Source organism: Sminthopsis crassicaudata, chromosome 5 (genome assembly GCF_048593235.1).
Source record: "Sminthopsis crassicaudata isolate SCR6 chromosome 5, ASM4859323v1, whole genome shotgun sequence".
Taxonomy (NCBI): domain Eukaryota; kingdom Metazoa; phylum Chordata; class Mammalia; order Dasyuromorphia; family Dasyuridae; genus Sminthopsis; species Sminthopsis crassicaudata.
Window position 1 is genome coordinate 217,735,403 of NC_133621.1, and position 19,610 is coordinate 217,755,012.

The window sequence follows — 19,610 nt, forward strand, 5'->3', positions numbered from 1 at the left end:
TAATCAGTGTCATTCTTGTCTCTTCAGGGTTGAAGTGGGGGAAAGTTCTCTAAAACATATCTGTTGAAGTGTTCAGACTCCAAATCAAGCTAGAAAGGGCTAGCATTTATAATACTGATCACAGAAAATCTAACTTCATTTTATTGATAACATAAATAAAGAGGGAGGCCCACCCCAGTTTTTCCTTCAGTGGCCATAATCTCTCCCCTACTACATCCAACCAATGGTACTGGGTTTCCTAATAAGCAGAGCTGCCAGGTTCAAACCCAGACCATGTAGGTCTTTGAGGCCAGAGGCTCCTGGAAAGGGAAAAGGAAACATCAGGGAAGAGTTAGGGAAAGCATTCTGGGAACATACCTCCTACCTCCCCCATTATCCCTACTGAGCCTAAGTGGGAGAGGGACTGGGGAACGATGTTCTGAAAGACCCTCATACTTGGCTGATCCCTCCCACCTTGAGCCTGATTTTTAGATGTTACCTCATCCCCTTGCTCATTTCCTCAATCTCCACACTCTTCCTCCACATCAGATTTTGCATCCCAGTCATCCTTCTACCATGCTTCCTCACTTTAAGGTTCCCCATTACTCTTCTTCATACATATTCCCCCCTTGACCATTCCTTATCCATTGTTTAGTTTCCTTTTCCTAAATCCATTATCCCTAAGACCACCTTCACTTCTCATAATCTTCCCTCCACCAACCCCTCCCTTTCCCCAAACCTTCACCAAACTCTCCAGTGCATGGGCAGCTGCATCTTGAACGCTCACAAAAAGTTGCTCTGGGGTCAGTATGTCCAGGAGCCCAGCCCTGGTTAGTGTTCCCAGTACAGGAGCTGTGCCAACCAAAACAATAGTCAAAGCCCCAACTCTGGCCTCCACCTCATCCTTCTTATATCCCACCAAATAATTCAAAGCATTTCCAATTAACTAATTTATCTTACCATTACATTGTGCCAACAAAAGATGAATCCTGGCGGCACTGCATTGACTAGCCAGCTGGGGAAAGAAAGACTTTTAAGACTGATTAGGAAAAGAAGAGTTGCCTCAGTTACCCACTACTTTCAGAACCAGTTCTAACTATATATATTTTTTCCTTCCCCTGGTATGTCACCTTTCCTCTGATGTTACAATCTCTCTTGCAATCCTGGAACCACGTTGAAATCTACTTTGTCACTGCTCCATGAAAGGGTATGCTGATCTACTCCCCTGCTACTCCTCCCACCATTCCTTTAACATTCCAAATGAAAAGTTGTTTCCCTGGCCAGAGTTTCCCTGTTTTGTCTCCATATTAGACTGGAAGCTCCTTGAGGGCAGAGATTGTCTTCCATTTTGTATTTGTATGCTCAGCGCTTAGCACAATGCTTGGAACATAGTAAGCGCTTAATAAATTTTTTTAAAATTAATTCATCCCTCTAAATGCCCCACCCCAACATACATACACATACCTGTACCAATTCCCTGGCTCCAGCCACGTCCACGAAGATGATACCACTACAGTCTAGGATGACAACTTGGACGAGTTCTGCTCCTGGAAGAGGCAGTAGTATTTTTATAATTTCCTTATGTCACCCCAAGTCTTCCCTAGTTACCTTCCCCATCTTACCTGAATCATCTGATCTATGTGATTTTGCAGGTTCCTAAAGGAAGAAGAGGGAGGGCACCAGCCCCCAATATGTTCCCAATTAGTAAACATTAGTGCTCTATTCACTTGTCCATTACCCCCCATCTCATCTATTATATCTGCCTTTTAAACTGTCATGTGCTACTGTTTCCTCACCTCATCTTGCCTCTCCAACCCCAGAAGCTGCTCCATAGTTTGACGAAATCTGCCTCTGGTTCCAAAATAGAGTGGGGCGGGATACCTGAAGATTCGTAGTCCAGGAATCTGACACAGCTGGGGAAGGTATTTACAGGACCAAAGAATTAATAAAACTCCTTTCTAATTAATATCATCAATCCCATCTTTTCCCAACCTCCTCTTGCCCACCTTAGAACTTTCTCTGATTGGACAGAATAGTTCTCTTCCTTTTACTTGTCCAAGTACCAGACATTGTATCCTAGGGGTCAGATAGAAAGGAGAGTGATAAAAAGAAATGGGACCATCCATATCTTTATAGCAGAATATTCTACATTGGGAAATCACAGAAACACAACTTGTCAACAACTGAATTAATTATCTTTCCTCCAAAATCCTTTCTTCTTCCTAACTCTATATTAGTAGAAATGTGCCAGAGCCTACTCTGACCAGTATAAGAGATTGTTAACTTTTCAATGTGAATTTTTACACCTTAGAAATGGGCACTTGCTACAAATCAGGGCTCGATTGTTTTAGACTTGGTGTTAAACTTAAAGGAGTATGTATATAACATCTCCTCCCCTCCATTCTCAGAGCCTAGTTGCTAAATATTTACTAACACACCTATGTGTTGTTCTTTAAATGTTCATTGCTTGAGTGAAGCAGAATGCAGTAGAAGATTCAGGGAATTAATTCATCATAAGGAGAAAAGCCTAATGCCTGTAGGCTGGTAGAAGATATGTAATATCTCATTTGAACCTCGCACCACCACCTGATTAATACTGTTAAGGTTACTGCCATCCTCCCAGAAATTTGGACTCAAAACCTAGATGTCATCCTCATCTCCTCACTATCTCTTAACCCCTTTCCTGCCCCCCCAATATCTAATGAATGGTCAAATACTATAGTTTTGACCTTTTTAACATCTTTGATGTAGACTCCCCTCAATTCTGACAGTGTCATCACCCTGGTGGAGGACCTTAGTACCTCATGCCTTGACTATTGTAATAGTCTGCTGGTTGATTTTTCAGCCATAATTTTCTCCTCATTCCAATCCATTCTCCACTATGCTGCCAAATTTATCTTCCTAAAGGAAAAGTCCAACCATATCACCCTCCCCCAATTAAACACACTCTAATAACTCCTGATGACCCTGAGGATCCAATAGAAAGTCCTCTTTTTGGCTTGTAAAGCCTTACATAACTTGGTCACACCTATCTTACTCTCTTTTGTTATACTCTATCCCTCTCCAAATATTCTTTAATCCAATGACACTAACAACCTTGCTATTCCTCATACATGAAACTCCATTTTCCAGCTGAGTGTTTTCACTTAATTGGCCTTCATGTCTGGAATAGTCTCTCTCTTAGTATGCATCTCCTGGCTCCCCTTAAGTCTCCATTAAAGTCCTATCCCCTGAAAGAAGCCTTTCCAAATCCTCTCTAATTTTAATGCCTTCCCTCTGAGACTACCATCAGCTTATTTTATATACATATATGTATATGTATATATATATATACATATATATATATCTTGTTTATATATATTGTTGTTTGAATATTATCTTCCCTATTAGATTATGAGCATCTTTAGAACAAGGACTGTTTTTTGTCTTTTTGTTTTAAACTCTTACAGCACTCAGCACAGTGCCTAACACACTGTACGTGTTTAAAAACTTTTAGATTAAAGCTTTTTAAACTGTATGTTGAGGCTACAATATGAGGTCATGCTCCTGAATGTGAGGGTCATAAAGTTATGATTTGTCATCAATTAATGTTTTATTTATACACCTATTTTATATACTTATATGCCTGAGAGTACATAAGAATTTCTTGGACAAAAAGGAGTCTGGAGTAGAAAAAGTTTAAGAAGTTTTGTTCTAGACGGCTTACAAATATGTGATAAGTTGATGTATGCTGAAATATTTATGACAGTATTTCTTTGAGTGCATCAATAATATGGGTGAATGTCCATCATTTCAAGAGGAACCCAAAAACTTATGGTACATGAATGTAATGGAATATTATTGTGTAGCAAGAAATGACAGCTATAAGGATTTCAGAGAAACATTTAAAGATTTACATGAACTGATGCAGAGGGAAACGAGCAAAAAAGAACAATATAGTTAATGACTACAACAATGTAAGTGGGGGGAAGTCACTAAAAGGAAATTGAACCCTAAATAATGGGAAAATCCTTAAAGATCCCAGAGAAGAGATGAGGAAACACACCTCTTCCCTCACAGCAGAGAGGTGGGGGAATACTAGGGCAGATTATAGCATACTTTTTCAGAAAAAAGGGTTTCTATCAGATATTTTTGCATAATTTTTTTGGTTAAAAAAGGAAGCTAAATGTAAGAAGTAGAACAACTGTGATATAAAATAACAGGCATCAATACCTTTTAAAAATGCATTTTTAAAAAGAAAAGAGAGGAAGAAAAGAGGAGTTCCATTAGGAGAGTGCATTTTCATATCTGATAAACCTTTGGTATGCCTTACCTCTGTGTCCGGCAGACTACAGTCATCATGGAGAAAATTACACCTACAGCAAGGCCCAAATCCACACTCAAAGTCACTACAGCTACCCATGTGACCAGCCACACAGCCTGCCAAACATGGGTGAGGAGAAAGTAAACACAAGGAAAAAACATGGATGATCATCGATATCTAACTGAGCCATTGAGAGGCAGTGACTGTCAGGTCAGGAGTTTGGGTAAGGCAAGACGTGAGAGGAAAAAGTGAATAGATGGAATAGGATAAAGTTTGCTCATGAGGGAGTATAGCAATTATATAGGAAAGAGATCAGGTAGCAGCTTGGAATAGGGAAACTATTGGGATATCATAGCCTTTGGGAAGTGTTTTAACCCCAACTATTTTTCTTTCTTGAAAGGTAAACCAAAATTTTATTTAGGGGGTTACTGTAGAGTTTAGTCTAAGAAGGGGACAATAAACAAGAAAGCAGTATCAAGGACAGTCATAATTAGCTAGGGGAAATAAGGAAAAAGGAATTAAAATGTTTCATTAAATTGAACTGAATTAAGCCAAGTTGAGTTGAGCTAAGGGGAGGCTGAGGGACCCTAATGCAGTCTCTCACAAAATCCGTCTTGCTGATTTGCCACAATTGGGGCAGCTCTTGCATCTGGAAGAACATCTGGCGCATGCTGGAAATATTGATGCTGGCGAGGACAGCCTGGGATTGGGAAAGAGAGCTCAGTATTCCTGTGATATCTCAATGTGCCTTTCCCCAGTCTCTCCCACAATTCACTACCTTGGGCAAATAGTAGAAAAGAGGTCCCAACCACAGTAGGACTGATAGGACAACTGCACAGGAGAAGAGGCCTGTAAGCTGGAAGGGAAGGAAGGATGTTAGAAGTGAAGGAGGGAGGGGAGAGGGGGGAACTGCTCCTCATCCCCATAAACTTCCTGAAACACGTGCATCTTCAAGTCCCTGTACTCTTACTTGGATGTTTCCCCAACCATTTACAGTGGCCCTTCTTCCTCATTTGTTCCTACCTACCTACCTCATTCTATCCTACCTAAATATCCCAGCCCCTTCATAGGATTCATTATTTGATCTAAATATCTTTCATCCCCCTTACTTAAATGCACCTCACATCCAGTCCCTGAAGTCTCCACTTTTACCTGTGTGTGTCCCCCTGCATCCACTAGCAAACTGGTTGTAGCTAATGAGGCTGAGTTGGGGAAGCAGGAGAAGAGTGAGGAGATGAGGTTGGAGACACCATGTGCCAGGAGCTCCTGGAGGTAAGGAGAATAGTAAGATTAGGATGAGTGGTTTGCAATCAGACTAAAATGAGAGGTCAGAGGTCGGAGCCACACCTGGTTGGGGTTGATGGTATAGTTGTGCTTGTCTGCATAGATTGAAGCCAGAGACACCGATATAGCAAAAGTAACCAGTGCAATTGGAAGGGAGTAGGCAAGAACCAGGGGCAGTGTAGACAGAGATGGTGTCAAGAGTTGGGGGAACCTGGAGAAGAAGAGATTAGTGGCAGAACTAATTGTAGTCATAGCGAGGATGATCTGTAAACCCAGGGGACTCCTTGGAGAATCTGAGGGAGAAGAACTGGGCTGACGAGATGTGGGGATGGGTTAGAGGGCAGATGCCCTTGGAGTCTGGGGAAACTGGAAAGGGATTGTGAGAAGGGCTGGGGACAAAGCTAAATGTTAGGAAGTACGTGAGCCGGGGTTCCCCTATTCAGTCTCACCCAACTGGCAGTGACCCAACGATCTGTACATTGTATCTCGTATCCAGAGAAGAGGTAAAACACAGAACAGAGGCCAAGAGCACCTAAAGATGAAAGACAAAGGGATGGGGGGGTGGAGCCTCTTCTGCAGGGAAGAGCTTCAGCTGAGGAGGTAGGGAACAGGAAGCCTGGAGATCCGAGAAGGGGACAGGACTCAGAGGATGAGAAAGGGTAGTCCCCTCACCATGAAGACCTCTCCTGGGATCGGGGTAGGTAGCCTTTCTCGGAATCTCACGTTCAGTTCTTTGACTGGCACCAATAGCGCCAGACTGAGGGCTGAGATGGTCAGTTCAGCCGGACTGCTCTGGGGAAGCGCAGTAAGCACCGCGGCCAGCGTCTGCGGTGAGAGACTTATTAGCAGAGCCTCCTCCCTTCCCCCTGACGCAGTCCTCTCTAAAACCCAGACGACTCGTTCTCTTCGCCCTGCACCATCGCTCTGTCCAACCTTCCAGCTCTCCTGATTCATTTCGACCCTTCCCCTAGTCTCACAGCTCGCTGCAGACCCCGAACCTCCCAAAGACACTGAAGTCTCCTTCCTCAGGCCCCTGAAGCCCCTTCCTTCTCCTCCACCTTGAAAACTGCGAAGTAGCCGATCTGGCGGGGGAAGGGCAGTCCCAGGAGACTCTGCAGCTGGGACACGAGCACGTGCACCGCGGCCCCACTGGTGAGAGCCTTGACCACGGGCTCCGACAGGAAGGTGGACAGGAAGCCGAGCTGCAACGCGAACATCCCCAGCTGCCAGGGGGAGGAAGAATAAAGTCTGGGAATTGATGGGGTAACGAGAGGAAGGGGCCAAGGAAATACAGAAGCTCATTCGTATCTCGTTTCATCACCATCTTTTCCTATCGTGATCTTCCGCGCTAGAGAGTTTGGGGTTGGGGAAGTGAAAGGGCTGCCCCTAGTCTTCAAGATGCCCTACCCCCAAATCCCGCGCGCAATACACACACCAGAGTCCCAGATCTCCCGACTCCCTTTCTCCTCCCTTTCTCTTCCCTCCTCACCACGAATCTCTTCCTACCTTCTCACCTAAAAGCAGGTCCCTGGGGTCTCCCTTCCCAGTCTCCCCCAGCCTCCCTCACCATCAGCGCCCCGCTCCAGAAGGCAACTGCAGCAGCCGCCCCAACCCTCTGCAGGTCCAGCTGCATTCTCTCAGTCGAGCTGAGGTTGCCCCCGGGGGGCTCCGGGACCAGGCTCTCTACTGCTGAACCTGTCATAAGGCTGAGGACCGCAAAGGTTCCTGCAAGAAGAAGGGGGAAGCTCAAAGGGAGATGTGCAAAATTCCAGGTAGAGCCTTGTAGTCTCTAGAGTGCAGAAAACCTGGGAGCTGCCGCCTCCTATGTTTTCTCCACGTGCCTCCTCCTCCCCCGTCATCCCGACCCCCACTCCTCTTGCTACTGGAGGAACCTTGTAAAAACCGCAGGGGAGCAACCGTCAAAAGAGCTGGAAGTGGCGCCATCACCTGGCGTTGAGCGGAGGAAAGACCTAAAGTTCTGTGGATAGTATCTGCACTTAAAGGATTGGTATGGGGGAAGGGGAGAGAGGGAGAGGGAATCTAATAAGGATTCTGGGGTTTTCTGGCAAATCCGTCCCCCCGCTATTCCACCCCAGAGGTGCTTGCTATCTTTCAGAGAAGGCTGAACAAAGGCTGAACTTGTTCTTTTTAAACCGTGTGGAAAGATCAAGGAAGGAAAGCACAGTTCTGTAATTTTCTTGGGGCCTACAATTCCCTGGAGTTTCGATAAAACTCCGATAGATCCGATAGATCCGATAGATGCAGGGACCATAAAGAAGTGAGATTGAGTGGAAGTGGTCCCAAGGAATTCTGCCAAGTAGGGATGGAATTCCACTCCCCCTAGGCTGGGGACATAACATGAGAGGATGTTCAGCTCACTCACCGGTGGACAGATGTCTTCCGGTACCCAGGAAGGTGTAGATGAGGACAGGAAAAAAGGAGGTGTAAAGTCCAAACACAGGGGGCACTGAGGTTAGGAGGGCAAAGGCCATGCCTGGCAGGGGGAAAATGGAAAGGTCACCTTGAGAGATCCTGGCACATCAAGCCTTATTCTGTGCTCTGAACAAAAGGAGAAACTTGGCCTTCTATTATTCAGTATCTTTAAGTGTACTTAAATGGGCACTGAAGAGAGCCGACCTGCTCTTAGGAGCCCTAAGTGTAGATCAGGCCCCTGGATCCGTGTCCTGAAGGAGGCCTGGGAGGCACAGCCTGGACTTCTTGACAGTTCCCTCAGGCAGAACCGGCAAATGACTTCTTCCCCAAGGTAGGGGGAGGTGGAGGAGATAAAGAGCAAGCTAAGGGATCCGATGCAGGGTGACCCATAAAATTCAATTATATGGACCTCCAAACTTAGAGGATGAGGTTGTCAAGGGGGCTTCACCGTAATCTAGGCTTTCCATGCCTCATCCTCTTTAATATATCTCCAGACTCGAGACCCTTCAACCCTCCTCTGCTCTCAACTCTCCCCCCCTGACCCCTTCCCCAAGAAGATCCTATTAGTCCTGACTGTCCCCTCACCCTGCGGCACATGCACTACGCCTACGGTGACTCCGGCTACCGCGTCTCCGAGCAACCAGGTTCTCCAGGGGTACCAGGGCAGCCAAGTCAGGGGAGGGAACCGGGCCCGGAGCAGTCTCCACGCCTCTCTCCTGGAGCAGGTCCCGAACAGCTTGTCCCGAAAGCCCCGCAGCAGCCGATCGGGTAGGGGATCTAGACCCCGCTCGGCGCCCCCAAAGTGCCTCTGGAACAGTGCCTCAGTAAGAGGACTCAGGACACCAGACACTGCTTCGGACTCGGAACTGGTCACCGGGTCCAACTCCTCTCTCAACACCGGACAGGACACAGTGCTAGAAGGTTCAGTCATTCTGCGCTGCTCTACCCTCCTCCTCCTCCAGCGGAGACTTATGTACCCCTCCACCCCGTTCCATGTAACCCCGCCCAATGTGAGAGGGGGACCCCTAGCTCCTCCTTCTTAAGTACCATACAATCAAGGGCTAGGGAGGGGTACATCTCCCCCGGGAATCCTATCTAGGGGCGGGGAAGAGATCCTGGAGAAACCCTGGAGGTAGGGGGAGGGAGAGTATTGCAGTATCTGGCCATACTCTCCCTATCCTTCCCCAAAACTTCAATCATAATGGATGGGGGAAAGAGGGCTGGAAGGACACGAGGATGATATCAAATGGAATGTTGATCATTTCCCAAGAAGAGAGGTCTCCCAGCATTAACTATCCTTCCTCTTTTCTCTCTTTTCCTTGTAAATATTATGAACAGGAACTCTGGAAAGAGAGTCGTTCAGATATCGCCCCATCACCACCGTCATATCCCCACGAAGCCACAATATTCCCAAAAGGAAAAGAAGGGGACATGGTTAGTCCACCCTAAAAATCAGAGACAAAGGAACAGAGAGTTCAGTTCAAAAGTCCTCCGTACAACCTACACAGCTGGGATGAGTGAACCGGGAAGATGAAGGTAGGAAGGGGTGGTTTGGACACTAAGTTCAAAGTCTGGGGGACAGATGCTGAAATATAGGTAATATGATATGTGCTTGTTTTTTATTGATTGAGTCACTTGTTTAGGAAGTATTTGTTTTATTGGACTTTAAATGTGACTCTAAGAAAGACACTGTTCCTCAAACCAACTGATTCACATTCTAATTTCTCCCTATGTATACTTTGCACTGGGGAAATGGAGGGGCAGTAGTTGTGGTGGGGTACAAGAAAAGCCCTGAAAATAAGCCTTCTCTTGAACTGGACAATCTGACACCCTTCTTTCTTGGTCCTGATAAACCCTTTTGGTCTTCTGAACCCTAAACAGGTTCATAATCCCACTTCTGCGCCATCCCATGACAGCTTCTGAAATGCCAAATCTCAAGAACCCCTAAAACCCAAACCACTCACCCTCTGGCCCCCCAAAGTCCCTGGCCCCAAAACCCAGGGGGTCGGGTGGAGCTAGGGCGGCCTCTCTTGGCTTCAATTCCTCCTATTGTTTTCCTTACTTCTTATCGGGTGTTGCGTCCTGTCCACCCTCTTTAAGACCCCTCCTCCCATTGTCAGCAGGAGGGGGGCATAAGGTCCAGGCCCAAAGGGAGGCTCTGGCCTCTTGCCCACTCTAACCCCACAGCCCCTCCTACAAAGACTTCCATTGTCTGGTGAGGAAACACAGCCCCATGTGATAGAGCCCCCAGGGGATAGATGGACATAGTGGACACGCAGATGAATACAGACCCAGGACCAGGGGCAGCCAGACATAGTTCTGAATCGTCTTTTTCTTTTTCCCTAGATCTTGGGGTCTGGGATGGGAAGGAATGGAGGCTCCTTCTGAACTTCTCAGAATTTCTCTTTGGACCTCAGAGCTAGAAGATGAAGCACCATGAATTACAGCACCAAAAGTCACATCACTGTCCAGGTTTCCCCTCCCCAAAGATGGGAGCTGGGTGATCACTTAATGAAGACTTCAGAGGAAGGGAAAGAGAGCTTTCCCCTCAAGATTCTCCTATGATGGTGGTGAAAAGCTCAGTCTAAAAAAGGTATATTCAGGATTTTGTTTCTTTAGCCTCTGGATGGTGGGTTATTGGGTTTGGTTTGGTTTTTTAACTAGTTGAGAATGGGAAAGAAAGGAAAAGATGTGATGGGGATGATCACACGGGTTTGGAATTTCCAGTGTAGCAGGTAAAGGGGTGAAAAAGAGAAGGTCAAGGAGATAAATAATAAGATTTTAGCATTCAATCTTTAGGATTCCTAATGACCAATTAATTCACGTGTGGGGTGAGAAGTTCACATGAAAGCCCAATGATTCCAAACTCTGCTCCTTCGCCATTTCCAGAGTCACTCCAAATGATTCTAATAACTTCACCCCTGTATCTGTTCCTCACTCCCTCATCCTCAGTGACAGCAAAATTTTTATTTTCAGGAAACAGACAAATCAAAATAACCCAATACACATTCTATCCCCTGTGCCTTTATCCACCCACCCATGCTTCTTACTTCTTGGGGTTTGAGTGATACATTATATATGGAGGAAAGTGAGAGAATCTGTATCCCCAGAGTCATCCCAAGTGATTCTAGTAACTTCACTCTTGTATGTCTTCCTCACTCCCTCTAACCTCAATGATAGAGCAAAACCTTTATTTTTAGGAAACAGACAAATCAAAATAAATCAATACATTCTATCTTATCCACCCACCCATGCTTCTTCCTTCTTGGAGTTTGAGTGATACATTATATATGGAGGAAAGTGAGAGAATCTGTATCCCCAGTGGAGAAACAATATGTACTACAAATCTTTCTTAAACTTGACACCATTCCCATCAGTCCCATCCACTCCCAGCCCAGTCCTTTCAATTCAGTTGGAGGGCTGAGGGGAGGTATTTGTTCAGACAATGCTCAGGAAAGAGCTTCATCCATCACAAACTCATTGGCAAGTTACCCACCCCCAAAAGGTGAAGAGGTCACCAGTCATAGCTCATCTTCATCCAGCTTGGCCAACCTGGCCTGGCAGACAGGAGCTTCAGATTCAGGAAGGGCCTGAGAAGGGTTAAGGTCCAGAAGAGAGATGAAAGTCAAAAGGTAAAAAATTCAAAAATTTTTCAGAAATCTCTGGCCTTTATCCTCACCTCCTGGCTCTAAATTTCTCTGACCTCACAGATTCCTCCTATTAGGTGCTGTACTCTCAGTAGTCCTATGAATGCTAATCTCTAACCCCTACCAATCAGATAATTGAGGAAGGGTAGCTTAACATTAAGTCAAATGCTTATTGGCTTGACTTGGAAAGGAAAAGAATAGAAAGGAAAGAGGAAAATGCTGGACAGGAATGGGGGAAAAAGGTTTATATAGACAAAGAAGAAAGGGAAAATTACTTCTCATATTCTCATAAAATAAAAGATGGGAGCTATAGAGCACTTTATGATTTAAAAAATTCATACTCATTGATTTTTTTAATTCTTATTTGAGATTGGTGAAGTCAGTCAGTCAGTCAACTAGCATTTATTAAGCACCTACCATGTGTCAGGCAGTACTAAACAATGGAGATACAAAATCAAAACAATCTTCACTCTCAAAGAGCTCATGGCCTAAGGGTCAGTATTATTATTCCAATTTTACAAGTGAAGAAACAAATTCAGCAAGCCAGAATTCTAAGTCTAGTGTGTTTCCCATTATACCCTGCAGCTTCCTATAGTTTCAACTCTCCCAGTCCTAAGGATCAATCTCTCAATTTTTCCCACACCCTATCACCCATACCTGTTCATTCTGAGACAGGGAGCATTCAGCTACCCCCACTGGGGGCAGCAACAGGGAAGGAAGGGAGGCATTGATGGGTGTATGTATGCTGACTGGGGCTCGGTCCCCAAGCCGGATTCGTCCAGGGCTTCCCCCCACAGACCCTCCTGTCCTTCCCAAGCTGTTAGTCTGGCTCTCCCGCCGTTGGTATTCAATCGGTGACTGCAATGCTGGGATAGGGAGAAGAACAAGGAAGATGGATTGGAAGTCATACTGGGGCCCTTCCCTGTGATTTCTGCTTTCTTTTTTTTTTTTTTTTTTTTTTTTTGCTGAGGCAGTTAGGGTTAAGTGATTTGCCCAGGGTCACTCAGCTAGGAAGTGTCTGAGGCCATATTTGAACCCAGGTCCTCCTGACTTCAAGGCTGGTGCTCTATCCACTGTGCTACCTAGCTGCCCCTTGATCTCTGCTTTCCAAAACAAAAATTCACACTTATATAGCATTGTAAGGTTTGCAAAGCTCCATTCATTAGGGATGTCGGCAAGGTTCATGTGAAACTCAGACTCATGTCTGAGTTTTATAGTCAACTTGATTTTGTAATTTGCATCGGAAGGTCAGAAATTGGAGGTGTGTAGAAGTTAGTCATCAGCATCAGGAGTTAGAGATCAGAGATTATCAGGGAATTTGTAGGTTGGAAAACCTCAAGGTGGTTGTGGGGGTCTCTTACCATTGAGGAAGTTCCTCTGACTTTCCAGGATCTGGGCTATTTCCTGAGTCCAGACCTCACTGATTGCTGAATCTGAAGCCTGTAGAATATAGCGCTGGACACCACCCTCTGGCCCTCTTGAAGTCAGGGTGAACCGGCAGGGATCCCCCTGAGTGTTCTTCTCTAGGCCCAGACAGCTGACCTGAAGCAGTGCATATGAATAGAAAGGAAAACAATTCAGATATTTCTAGAGTTTCCCCAATCTCCCAAGTTCTGTTTTCTAAAACTGATCCTATCTACCACACCCTCACATAGACTCTAATGAACCTAGATTCTGGAGATCCAATTCTCAGGATCCATCCCACTCTTTACCAGCTCCAGAGTCTCTCCCACCTCCCTAGAGCTCCCACCTCCCACATATCTCAACCCACCCTCCTCACCTTGATACTGTTCTTATAGACATATCCAGCTTGTGTCCCACCCCTGACCCCTCCCCCTAGGGCCTCGCTGAAGATGATGATTTGTTCAAAGAGGAAGACGCGTCTTTCTCGACCCCGAGCAGGGAGCAGCCCCCCAGCTTCAGGTTCCGTAACCCAGAATGTGTCCTGACCCAGAAGCTTCCCCTGGGTGGTCAACTTGCCCTAAGAGCAAAAGAGAAACAATCATGATCATAATGACAAGATTAGAAGATAAGAACTCTGGTCCGAAAAGGAGAGAAGGGAGAAAGGGAGGGACTAGAAACCTCTGCTAGCACTGCTTCATGGGAACTTCCTGTGCTCCTTCCCCCTCCTTCACATCAAACTTGGGGTCCAATGTAGGGATATAACTCTCTCCACAGAGATCACCAGACTGTAGAGGTTCCATGCCGGAGGGTCCGACAACATACAAAGTTCTTCAACGATTCCACCTCTTTTCCCATACCTCAAAGCCTCGAAGTCGCCCCAGACTCATCATGTCATTGCAGCGCTTCGGCACAAAGCACATGACCTCTACTGCTCTCTGGGACAGGAAAAATTGGAGAGAAACATTTAGAAGTGGAGGGTGAGACACATTCTACCAGTTCCCTTCCTATCTTTGCTTCCTTTTTTTTTTTTTTTTTTTTTTTTTTTGTGGTTTTGCTGAGGCAATTGGGGTTAAGTGACTTGCCCAGGGTCACACATCTAGGAAGTCTTAAGTGTCTGAGGCCAGATTTGAACTCAGGTCTTCCTGACTTCAGGGCTGGTGCTCTATCCGCTGCACTATCTAACTGCCTCCTTGCTTCCTTCTTTAACTAATTTTCCTAAAATATTCTCTCCCCAAACTAACCCTTAAATGGATCCTCACTCAAAGGGAATGGAATTGGTCCACTGAGATCTGGAAAGGAGAGAGGATTATAGTTAGAAGAGGATGTGCAGTCTCCTTACCTCAAGCTCTTCAGTATTCTTCTTAGCTTTACTATAATATTTGAGGAAATCCTGAAACATGTAGAAGAAACAGAGAAAGGTTCTGAGGCTGGAACCCTGATTTCCAGATTTCCCAAAACCCTATGAGAGAGCCTGAAGGAAGGACAAGCTGGGTAGAATGTGAGGAGATCTAGAAGGCAGGCCTGTCAGGTGGTGTGAAGGGAGAGTAGGTCCATGTGGGCAAAAAGCTCTGACCTTAAGTAGCAGCTGGTACTTCATGATTCGCTGGACAGGTTTGATGAGAAGGTCATTAAGTTGAAGACGGTGACCAAGCTGCTGACGGAGTTCCTGAGAGAGAGGCCAGGAGACAAGCTTAGTTGGGATCCTCTGTTGGACCCTGGCCCACCAGTAACTCTTAAACACTGACCTCAAAATAGCTATCTCCAAATTCAGACATGACATGCTCAGACTTTGGTTTGTTCTGGCAGTAAATAACATACATGTGTAGCCTCCTCTCCTGTAGAAGTTTGGGGAAATCATGTATGAGATCAACCTTCTAATGTTAATATTTACAGAGACTTAATCCACCCCCCAAATTAAGGCCCAGTAGATACAGCCATCTTACATGCTTAATGAAGAGCTGAGCCAGCCAATCAGGATCCTGAAGACATTTCTGTAGTTCTTGAAGGAAGTAACTGGTGGTATGGCCAAGGAAATGGGAAGGAAGTTCAGAATAGGGTCTATTTGATCTTCCCAAACCAAATTTTATGATTTCTCTGATGTGTTTGGTTTTCCCACTCCTTCATTTTTGTTGTGCCCCTTTTTTTTTTTAACACTCCCTCTTTGCCTTTTGCTCTTCCATTTTTCTCCACTCCCCATACCCTCGATGCCAACATTCTCACTCTCTGTGCCATTCGTAGATTTGCTGGATATTCCCAAACACAATCCTGTCCCGACCTCGAAGACTTTCAGGGATGCCCTGAGCTGTCATGGTTGCCATGTAGCCCTGGTAGGAGAGCAGAATGTGAGGTATAAGTAGGACAAAAAGATGCTATTGAGAGGGGTACCACTGAAAGGACCTGCACGAAGGAGTGGGAAACAGGGAGAAGCCTAGTCCTAGAAAAAGGACCCATGCATCTTTTGGAAACTAGTGTAGAGATTTCCAGCTCTAGACAGAAGGAATGGCAGCTATGCAGGGGGTGGGATGGTAGGAGTAAGGGATATGGGTGGGGTAGAGGAAACTACCTCCACAATCTGTCCCAAGTCCTCCACATACATTTTCTCTGTTTCCACCAGTTCACTCAAAACAAACCTAGGAAGGTAAGAAAGCAACCATGTCAGAGAGTCAATGGATTCTCTTCATTCAGCAACCACCACTTTGTGCGACTTAGTGATTCCTCTCCATAAAGTGAGAGTGGGGATCTCTTTATGTCCAAGACAATGCCTGTGGGCGTTCTCTCTAAATGCTTAAAGATGATCCATTTGGTCATCATTTGAAGTACAAAAATGGCACTTACATACTCCTGTCCAAAGCCCTCTTCTTTTTTTCTTCCTCACTTTCTGTAGTCTGAGAGGGAGTCTCCTCAGGGGGCTGGGAAGTTGTACTTTCCTGAAGGAGTAAGGAAAGGAATGTCTCTCAATAGGATGATCAGGAAACCTTGACTCTGCTTCAACATCTACCTTAATACCCTTTTCCTGATACCTGGGTTCTGCCTCCAGGTCCTTCCAATAAAGTGGTCAGTAAGGTCAGTTCTGGTAGTTCCTCCCCTGAGGCTAGAGTTGACTCCCGAATCCATCCCTGGGGATCAGAGAGCAGATAGATACAGATCAGCTATAACAAATACGTTCCCTTTCCTAACAGTGGGCCCTTAGCCTTTGCCCTCTGCTCAATATTTGATGTTGCCTCATATTCAATGTTCCCAGCAGACTCTTCTTGCTTACCTGACATGATCCTGTCTGCTCACTGTCTGTCTCAGTTTCCACACTGAGGCAGTGTCTAGAGTGGTCCAACCACCGCCTCAAGCTACTGACAGGCCCTGGGGGTCCAGGGGAACAGGGACCAGAGCTGAGTCCAGAGCTAGGAACAGAAGTGGGGGCCAGGACAGAGGCAACAGAAGCAGAGACACTGCCTTCACTGCCAGCAATGGAATAGGACTCTGGCAGAATGGAAGTGGAGACAATACATGCAAAGCTTAGTTAGGACTTCACAGGACATTAGCCAATTCTTTCCCCAGTGCCCAAAAACCTGTGGTTTTCACAAAGGGGAAAAAGGGGAGGTAAATATAATGACTTCCCCTCCCCAATTCAAGGAACAGAAACATCCAGGACAGCATTCAGACATTTTGTTCCCCACTCCTAGATCCCCAGGAATATGTGGGGTTCCCACACATTTTCAGTTTGGCATGGTTTATGGGTGTAGGGGGGACAAACCATCGACTGGAAGTAAGATCTGGGGGTGGCCGTCTGCCCTCCATGATGGGTACAGACCATTCCCTGGGAAACAGGGGTGGGGAACAGAGCTAAGAACCATCTGCCACCCCTGGAATGACTCCCCTACTTGCTATAAAAAGAAATAATTTCTGTACTCTCTCATTACCCCCCCCCTCAAAAAAGAGCAGTTACTACAATAGAGGAGGGCAAGAAAGGAAGCTTAATATGGTGGGAGATCTGTCACTAACTAGTTCATCAGATTATATGATCAGATATAAAACTAGATTTCTTCTTCCTCCCCTTGTCTCTACCCAGACCTGAGTCACATTCGGGACAGCATAGTTTTGAGTTTGATTGAATGCTTTTTTGGGGGGACAGAGGGGGAAAAACAATGAGAAGAATCGTACAGGGCCCTAGCAGAAACCCGAACAGGGTGTTTCTCTCCTATCCACCATGTCTCAGAGACACACAAAAACAGACACCGACCCCTCCTTGTCTCTTCCCTGAGTTTTTTTAATTTGGAATCAAAATATATAGAGCTTGAGATTATCTTCCAACTCTACTTTTCTGGGAGTACTGACAGTCTCTACTTATAGGGTAAGGGGTTCCCCTCCCACACACATTAATTAGCCTCCCTTCAAAGTTTCCACCCCCCCCAAATGCTGAGTCCCACACTCACCGCGACCCCCCCGGGGGAAACAGCAGCCGCATTTTGCCAGCACTTTGCGGATCACGTGGGGACAGGCACAACGACCCCCCCGGTGATCCTCCCGCATGGCTTCGGGGCCCCCCCAGACCCCCCACCCGGGCCGGCCATGCAGAGGGAATCACGGGGGGCGGGGCGGGAACGGCTCCGGGCGCACACCCCCCTCCCTCCCACCCAGAGCTGGGCTGGGAGAGGGGGGAGGGAAAGGAATACTGCGGGGATGTCTAAGGGTGGCTAGAAGTCTTATCTGAAGGAGGGACAAGGGGTCTGGGGAAGGGACAGCATAGGTCTGGAATGCGGGGTCGGGTGAAGAGGAGCTCCGGAGCCCTATCAGTCCCGGGGATCGTGCATCCAAATGTCCAGTCCGGGTGGGGCCTGTGCCGGGATGCGGCTGCAGCTCCAGTTCTGTCTCTGGGGTCGCTTGGGGTTGGGAGGTGGGCTGAGAGAGTAGGATGGGTGCGTGGAAGATGGGGTGGGGGGAAAAGTCTCTGGATTGGGGTCGGGGGGAGGCTATGCGGGGGTGGCAGCGTTGGGAAGATACTGGCGCTGAGCCGGGTCTGGGCCGAGCTGCGAGCTGAATTGCAGGCCGAGCCTCTTTGCAGCCGAGAGGAGGAGTCTGTCCGGTCCTAGCTCCGCCCTTTTCCACTCCATTCCCACCTCCAGTTAATCCCCAATTCCCGCCCCAATCCCCCTCTTCCCCCCTCCCCACTGCTTCCCCCAAGTTGGAACTCTATGTCCCCATCTTCTCCATCCCTCCCTCCACTGCCTCGCCTCCTGATCTCCCTCGTTCTCCCCCCTCCTTCCTTCTCTATCTTTAGAGGGCCGACGTTGGGGGATTTTTCGTGACTGGGTCGGTGCCCGCTACTCTCCTCCCCCTCCCTCCCAGAACTCCGGGGCGAAGAGCGGGAGTCCGGCGGATAGATAAAGCTTCCGAAGATGTGTGGGTGTGAAGTGAAGGGAGGGAAGGAGGGGTGGGGTCAGTAAGTGGGAATAAACGTGGGGATGGAAAGAAGTGTCATCCTCTAGCCAGACTCTTTCTTAATTCTGGGCGCTTCAGACATAGGTTCTCTCGAGTGGGCTGCGTGTGTGTAGACGCCCTATTCAGGTGCCCGCCCCTCTCCCTCCAATTCTCCCCCTCCCTTCCCTCCAGTACCCAGGACTCCAGCAGCGGCTAATCACCAATTAAGGAGAAGTTCTAGAGTCCGGGGCTGGCGGGGGACCAGGGGTGGGGCGTAGAGGCGGCTACTCCGCCTGGCCAGGGGTATTGAGGCTGGATAGGAGAGAGGTCGGACAAGAAGACATGAAAATGTGGGGTAGTCTGTGCAATTAAATGAGTCTCATGCAAATAAGATGCAAAACATTATGTCAATAAGCAAGGAATATTGTTCGAATTCACCACTTAGCGCGGAGTACCTCGCTAAACTGTTTTACCCCCACCTAAATCCAGCTTCTTACCAAGTTCCCGAGTCGGTGCGGAGGCCTCAGCTTCTACCTCCCCTTTTTTACCCCACTTCGTACTTTTGGACTCCGTTTCCCTTTCCCCCAGCCTCAGGAGGCTCCTTTTGGGGAGCTGCAAGGACAGAGGGTCAGTGAGGAACCCCAATTCGTCTACATCTAGCCCTGACGCCCCCTTTCCCTGACTGTGACATAGAACGATCAATATGTGGCTGGGCTAGATTCGGGGCAGATTCCATCCCTTTGGACCTTATTACTTCACCAGTGACTGCGACTATCAGCTGTTTGGGAGGACGAGACGCGGTGTGTGCAGCCTCTGGTCCCGTTACCCTTAACCCAAGCCCCCAAAGTCCCTTTTCCTTACCCCCTCAGGCTCGGGCAAGGCGCATGCGCGCAGCATGCCTCCCATAGCCCCCAGCATCCGGTCAGTACGGCCCGAAATGGGGCGGTCTGGGGGCTTCATGCTGAACTTAGATGGTGTTCGTAGCTCAGGACGGAGGGGACACCGAGCCCAGGGGCCCTGAGGCGCTGTGTCAGTGAAGCGGCCGCTGCTTGAATCCTCCCCCAATCCTCGAGCTCCGCCCCACTCCCACCCCAACTCAAACCCCAGCAGGACTGGTAGGATTTCCTCTTTCCCCAAAATCCCACCCC

At 47.3% G+C, this 19,610-nt stretch overlaps 2 protein-coding genes across 9 annotated transcripts; both read right to left on the reverse strand.

The window, feature by feature from the left end:
• Positions 1-118: 118 nt before the first annotated feature.
• Positions 119-9,052, reverse strand: LOC141544106 (solute carrier family 26 member 10-like). 7 transcript variants are annotated; one of them, XM_074269851.1, is made up of 18 exons: positions 8,585-9,052; positions 7,950-8,060; positions 7,134-7,291; positions 6,625-6,789; positions 6,239-6,391; positions 6,016-6,098; positions 5,630-5,777; positions 5,435-5,548; positions 5,061-5,138; positions 4,887-4,982; positions 4,292-4,398; positions 1,986-2,055; positions 1,776-1,892; positions 1,602-1,635; positions 1,444-1,526; positions 940-994; positions 725-831; positions 119-299 (listed from the first exon to the last, which is right to left on the reverse strand). In XM_074269851.1, exons 1-18 carry the CDS (start codon positions 8,928-8,930, stop codon positions 261-263), a joined length of 2,064 nt encoding a protein of 687 aa, XP_074125952.1. In that variant the 5' UTR covers positions 8,931-9,052; the 3' UTR covers positions 119-260. The 7 variants fall into 7 exon arrangements, 6 of the variants coding, with proteins under 6 accessions (XP_074125952.1, XP_074125950.1, XP_074125953.1 ...); XM_074269849.1 differs by having other exon boundaries at positions 719-831; XR_012482544.1 differs by lacking the exon at positions 1,602-1,635 and having other exon boundaries at positions 719-831; positions 1,752-1,892.
• A 1,894-nt stretch (positions 9,053-10,946) lies between these two features.
• On the reverse strand, positions 10,947-19,526 carry ARHGEF25 (Rho guanine nucleotide exchange factor 25). Of its 2 annotated transcripts, XM_074269854.1 has the most exons (16): positions 19,324-19,526; positions 18,960-19,074; positions 16,310-16,524; positions 16,071-16,166; positions 15,886-15,977; positions 15,614-15,680; positions 15,271-15,374; positions 14,994-15,063; positions 14,796-14,885; positions 14,624-14,716; positions 14,390-14,440; positions 13,908-13,985; positions 13,427-13,627; positions 13,008-13,188; positions 12,304-12,512; positions 10,947-11,589 (listed from the first exon to the last, which is right to left on the reverse strand). In XM_074269854.1, exons 1-16 carry the CDS (start codon positions 19,420-19,422, stop codon positions 11,521-11,523), a joined length of 1,830 nt encoding a protein of 609 aa, XP_074125955.1. In that variant the 5' UTR covers positions 19,423-19,526; the 3' UTR covers positions 10,947-11,520. The 2 variants fall into 2 exon arrangements, with proteins under 2 accessions (XP_074125955.1, XP_074125956.1); XM_074269855.1 differs by lacking the exons at positions 18,960-19,074; positions 19,324-19,526 and adding an exon at positions 17,478-18,102.
• Positions 19,527-19,610: the final 84 nt, after the last annotated feature.